General features: G+C 26.5%; 1 protein-coding gene across 1 annotated transcript; it reads left to right on the forward strand.

Moving 5' to 3' along the window:
• Positions 1-1,924: 1,924 nt before the first annotated feature.
• On the forward strand, positions 1,925-2,281 carry LOC136081356 (52 kDa repressor of the inhibitor of the protein kinase-like). The gene has a single exon (XM_065798667.1). It carries the CDS (start codon positions 1,925-1,927, stop codon positions 2,279-2,281), a length of 357 nt encoding a protein of 118 aa, XP_065654739.1.
• Positions 2,282-6,402: the final 4,121 nt, after the last annotated feature.

Consider the following 6,402-nt stretch of genomic DNA (forward strand, 5'->3'; position numbering starts at 1 on the left):
TTGTATTCCTTGAACATCAGATCAGTCTTCAAGCCTTCCTTTTTATGATGTTTCTAATTACTATGAGCGCGGTAGATATCTATCTGCTGGCAAAGATGATTCAATGTTATTAGATCTAGTTAATAAAATATTTATTCCTAACTTGCCTTTTGTTTTTCCTGTTTCTGATGAGATAAAAAACGATCATTTTTACAAAAATGGCTACTTGAATATTCCTGGTTAGCTTACTCACAGATTGAAGATGGAGCACACTGCCTTCTATGTACACTGTTGGGTAGCAGAATTCCAAACAATACCACAATAATCAACTTTATTCGAAAACCTTTTTCAATATAGGGTAATACAGCTCATGCTTATATGGATCACAATAATAATTGTCGACTTCATTAAATGTCAATGCATTGTCTTAACATGCTATAATCTAGATCTAATTCAAAAAAATCTGATTGAAGTTGACATTGATAATCGAAGAAAAAAACTTATTATAAGTATTTGAAATAAATTAATTCTAATTATAAAGACAATTATTTTTCTTGGTCGCAACGATATTGCTTTTTGAGGTCATTGTGATGACAGTAAGTATTATCCAGAGGTTGGAGAAACATGTAAAGACAACATTGGTATAGGTAACTTTGTAGAGCTTTTAAAATTTCATATTGAAGCAGGTGATAAAGTTCTTGAGCACCATATTCATTCTGCTTCTAAAAATGCAACCTATATATCTAAAACCGCACCAAACGAAGGTATTGAATCCTGTGGAAAAACAATGGAAGAAGTTCTAATGAAGGAAATTAAAAAGTCAGGTTATTTTTCTATCTTTTGTGATGAAGCCTCTGATTGTTCTAATGTTGAACAGCTATCTCTAGTTATAAGATACATTGACTGTGATAATGTTATTTGTGAAGACTTTCTACGGTTTATTGAATGTAAATCTGGTACAACTGGTCTTAGTCTTGCGCAAAACATAATTTCTGCAATTGATGATCTTGGTTATGATATCCAAAAATGTAGAGGTCAAGGATATGATGGTGCTGGGGCAATGTCTGGTAAATTAAAAGGTATTTCATCTAGAATTAAATTTATCAATTCAAAGGCTATTTTTGTTCACTGTGCATGCCATAAACTTAATTTAGTTGTTAGTAAATCATGCAATGTTCAAAGTGTTAGAAATGTTCTTGATCAAATCAAAGATATATCTTTTTTTTTAACTTATCACCTAAATGTGCCAGCTTTCTTAATAAATTCATTTTTCCTAGTCAAGCAAAATTAATTGATACATGTTGAACTAGATGGGTTCAGATACTTAAAGGTCTGGATGTTTTTTTTTGATAACTACATATCCGTTTTTTATTCAATGGAAGAAATGGCATACAATGAAGGTAAGAGTTATAATATTGATACTACTTCAAAAGCTTCATGCTTTTTAAATCTTATGACAACTTTTTCTTTTCTTGTAAGTTTGGTTTCAACAAAACAAATAATGGACTATTTCTATGCCATCACTGTTGTTCTCCAAACTAAAGCGTTTGATATATCACAACAGTGTAATGAAATAAATTGTTTGAAAACTCAAATTTTAGATTTAAAAAAAAATATTGATGTCTATCATAATGAATGGTACTTATTTGCTCTTGACCTAGCTAAGACTCTTGATGTTTCGAAGTTAAACCAAGGCTCTGTGGCAGACAAGTTTATAGAGATAATTATCCCTCTGACACAGTTTCAGATTGTTTCAAATATTCCATCACATCTCCTCCTCTAGATCATTTAATTAATGAATTAGAAGATAGATTTGATGAAGGTGAGATGATTGTTTACAAAGGCTTATCTGGTATTCCTGCAATTGTTGTAAAAAAAATAAAATAAAGAAAAACGTTTTTGGAAGTTAGATTTTATGGAATTTTTGCATTTTTGTATATCGGATATGCCTCATCCTACATCAATTCATGCTAAATTAGATTTGTGGGAAACATTTTGGAACAATCAATCTGTGATCCTCTTCCACTATTACTTCCACTATTACACTATTACTTTAAAGTCTATTGATATGAGGGGTTTCCCAAACATTAGGGAAGGTTATTTAATAATGGGAACAATTCCAATTACTACATGTGAATGCGAGAGGGGCATTTCAGTTATACGCAGACTGAAAACTTATATGCGAAGCCGCATGACAGAGTCAAGATTTATTTCTTTAGCTCTGATATCTATTTATCAAGAAATAATTCCTGATGTAGAAAAAGTTTTAAATATTTTTTCTGTTGTTGGGGAACGACGCTAAGAGTTGGTTTTTACCTTATATTAATTTATCAATTTCTTCTTTTATTTATTGACTATATTTGTATAATTTATTTTATTTTATGTTCAAATTTTATTTTATATGTAAGTTTATATTAAGTTATATTAAATATTTAGTGAAAATTAGAAAAACTAACATAAAAAATTAAAAAAAAAAAACTATTAAAAAAAATTAGGCCTAACTACCTATCAAGAAAAAGAAAGAATCCAGAAATGGTGGCTAACCTATGGCAACCATATTAATACTTTACATTAACTGCCTATCAAGAAAAGAAAAGAATCTAGAAATGGAGTGCTAGCCCTAGGCCACATGACAGTTTACAGATGGAGTGCAATGTCCTATGGCTTACCTTCTTGTTGGTGCACTTCGTTAAATAGGTTAAACAACTAAAAAATGTCTAATTTATGAACAGAATAGCCAAGGCAACATTTTTATTAGTTTTGTTTTATATGGGTAATTGAGAACAATGCCAAGTAAGTAATAATAAAGTACTGATGTCGCTTTGATGACGAATTGCCGAAATATAGTCGGCGATACTTTTTTGCAACCTTCTCCCCCTCCCCCTCCCCCTCCCCCTCCCCTTCCTACTCGCTGACCCGAGGGAGGGGTTCAAAAAAACAGGCAACACCTACAAAAAATCCTGCATCCGCCCCTGCAAGTTGAGGTGATTTTGTATCAGTCAAGAGTTAATTACTTTTCTGCCAAACATTGTCATATCAATTATAAAAGTAACCTTTACAATAATCACTCTACCAACAATATTTAGATCCTGCGAAAAAGGTTTTAATGCACTTGTTTGAGATAAAAGATTGGCTTATTCTTCTTTTTTATACTGCAAGTGAATAGGTCTACAAAAGTGGCAGCTAGAGCATTTTGAATTTTTCTAAAGCCAATAATTTTAAACTTGAGCAAAAGAGGTACAATTTCTGTGCTAAACAGACTATTTTCTTGCCTAATTTTTCTGTATAGTATTGGGCATCAAATTTTTGTTTATAAATGCTTTGAGGTGAGGCTCTCTCGAACCCTACTTTTACATACAAAATCCCATTCATCGCAACCTCAAAACACTCACTTAAATCTATCATACCTATAATAATATTAGTAGTATAATTCAGCATACTTTGCGAAGCGCATTTTGCTGAGGTATTAGTAAATTAAACACCTTCAGGATAACATTTCAGCTTTTCTTCTCCAAGTTCTTTAAGGCTAAGATTTACATTGTGAAACATTGTTGAGTTTCTCAACATCTTGTAATACAAATCACTTAAATTTGTTTGAGTTTTTAGAGCAAGGGCTTCCTATAATTTCACTGTAGTGGGATTCAAAAAATCATATATATATATATATATATATATATATATATATATATATATATATATATATATATATATATATATATATATATATATATATATATATATATATATGTATATATATATATATATACATATATATATATACATATATATATATATATATATACATATATATATATACATATATATATATATATATATATATATATATAAATATATATATAAATATATATATATATATATATATATATATATATATATATATATATATATATATATATATATATATATATCTATATATATCTATACAGTATTGGACAAAACATTTGCAGCCAACATCGAGCAATGCTAAAAAGTGTTCCTAATTTTACATGTCTTAAAAACGAAACTAACTATACTACCACAGCAAACAGTTAAGGAGTCTGGAGTCATAGCATGCCATGACATGAGCAATCAGCATGCCATGACATGAACAACCATTACTAAACATCAACCATTACTAAACATCAGCTCAACGTCAGAACAAACATAGCGAAAACATTTTTGAGTACAATTGATAAATGTTTCCCGAAAGCCCACATGGAAAATGCCTTACAAAAAACCTTATTTATATTTGCAACGTAAAAACTCACCAAGAAGAAGAAGGGTATTATTACATTGGGCATAATGAGAAAACTTTCATAGACAGACGGTATAAAAATAAAAACTCTTTTTTTATGAAAGACCGACTCTACTGAACTTTTAAAACTTGTATGGGAATGTAAAAATAAAGCTTTAGAACCTATACTTAAATAGAATATTCTCGATCAAGCGGAGTCATTCAGACTTCTCGATCAAGCGGAGTCATTCAAACCTCATGGAAGATTTTACAATTTATGCTTGACAGAAAAATACCACATTATAACATCATCATTAAGTTTGCTTAATAAACGAACCAAGTTTGCGTCAAAGTGCCGCCATGAAAATAAAGTTTTAATAAAAAACTTAAATAACATCAAAGCGGACACTCCATAGCATTTTTGGTATGTAATTTTTGACGTTGCTTTTTTGTTGTTGTTACATTTGATGATCGCTATTGCGTGAAACTTCTAGTTATGTATTGAAATATAACTTAATAATTATTTAGTTTTCACTATATATATATATATATATATATATATATATATATATATATATATATATATATATATATATATATATATATATATATATATATATATATATATATATATATATATATATATACATATATATAATATATATATATTTATATATATATTTATATAAATATATATATATATATATATATATATATATATATATATATATATATATATATATATATATATATATATATATATACATATATATAATATATATATATTTATATATATATTTATATATATATATATATATATATATATATATATATATATATATATATATATATATATATATATATATAAATTAGTAAAAAACACTTATCTAACTTTTACTTTTTTACTAATTTATTATTGCTCTGTTCTTTATGAACATTGAGCACTCTATTTGTAAAATACACTAACATAACTTACATAATTTATATATATATATATATATATATATATATATATATATATATATATATATATATATATATATATATATATATATATATATATATATTCTTTTATCCATTTGTTTAACCATAAAATCAAAAATTACAAGTTTAATTATAATTTACAAAGTTAGGTTCGGTGTCACTCATATAGTTAAAAACTAGTCAATGGAGTGACACCTTAATAAAATAAACAAATAAATCAAAAAAAATATTAAGACAAGGAAATAATAGAGAAAGTAAAATACATTAATACAATTAATATATAAAAAGAAGAAATATTAAAGAAAGTAAAGTACATTAATACAAGTAATAAAAAAAGAAGTAAAAGAAACAATAATCAGACCAAAAAAATTAAAGGAGTAAAGCTAAGAAAAATGAAAAAGAAAAAAGAGAGAATGAACGAATGAGATAAGATGAGTGAGAAAAAATGTAAGAGAAAACAAAAATTTCAATGATATAAGTTCAAAAGGATAGAGTGAGAGAAAAAAATTTTCTTAGAAAAATATAAAAAAAGCAAAATAAAGGCAAACTTAAATTAAAAAAATATATACCTACACTACTACATACAATATTTAAGTCTATATTACGCATTACATTGAATAAAGAAAAGTAAATATAAGATATAGAAAAAGCAACAACAACTTAATTGACAGAGTATAATGCAACAAAATAAATACACTCAACATTTTTTATATACAAAACACACACGAAATATAAACAATGTACAAAATTATTTAAAATTGTTCTTTTTCTTTTCTTTCCATAAAATGTTAGTAGTAGAAAAAATTTTAGTTCTTTTTTATTATTTTCCATTTTCGAAGAATTATTTCTTCTAACTTTGTTTTTATTTGTTTTGGTTTTTTTCTTGTTTTTTATTTTTATTTATTTAAATCCTCTATATATATATACCGTACTTTCGGAAGTGCAACCGCATTTGGTCCCCGATATTTAAGGGGCCCTAAATATTATAAACACGTTCTTCTAATATGAAACTTATTTATAAGAAACTAGCACTAGAAGCCAAATCTTAAGAATCTTTAGTACCTTTCGATTAAAAACTTATTTTATTAAGAGTTCAAGGAATATTACCTAAAATTTGATTAATTTGATAACGATTTAATCTGAAAAATAATAATTTTCAAATATATTTCAAATACACCTAATAGTTCTATTGTTTTATTATTTCA

This window comes from Hydra vulgaris, chromosome 06 (assembly GCF_038396675.1).
Source record: "Hydra vulgaris chromosome 06, alternate assembly HydraT2T_AEP".
Taxonomy (NCBI): Eukaryota; Metazoa; Cnidaria; class Hydrozoa; order Anthoathecata; family Hydridae; genus Hydra; species Hydra vulgaris.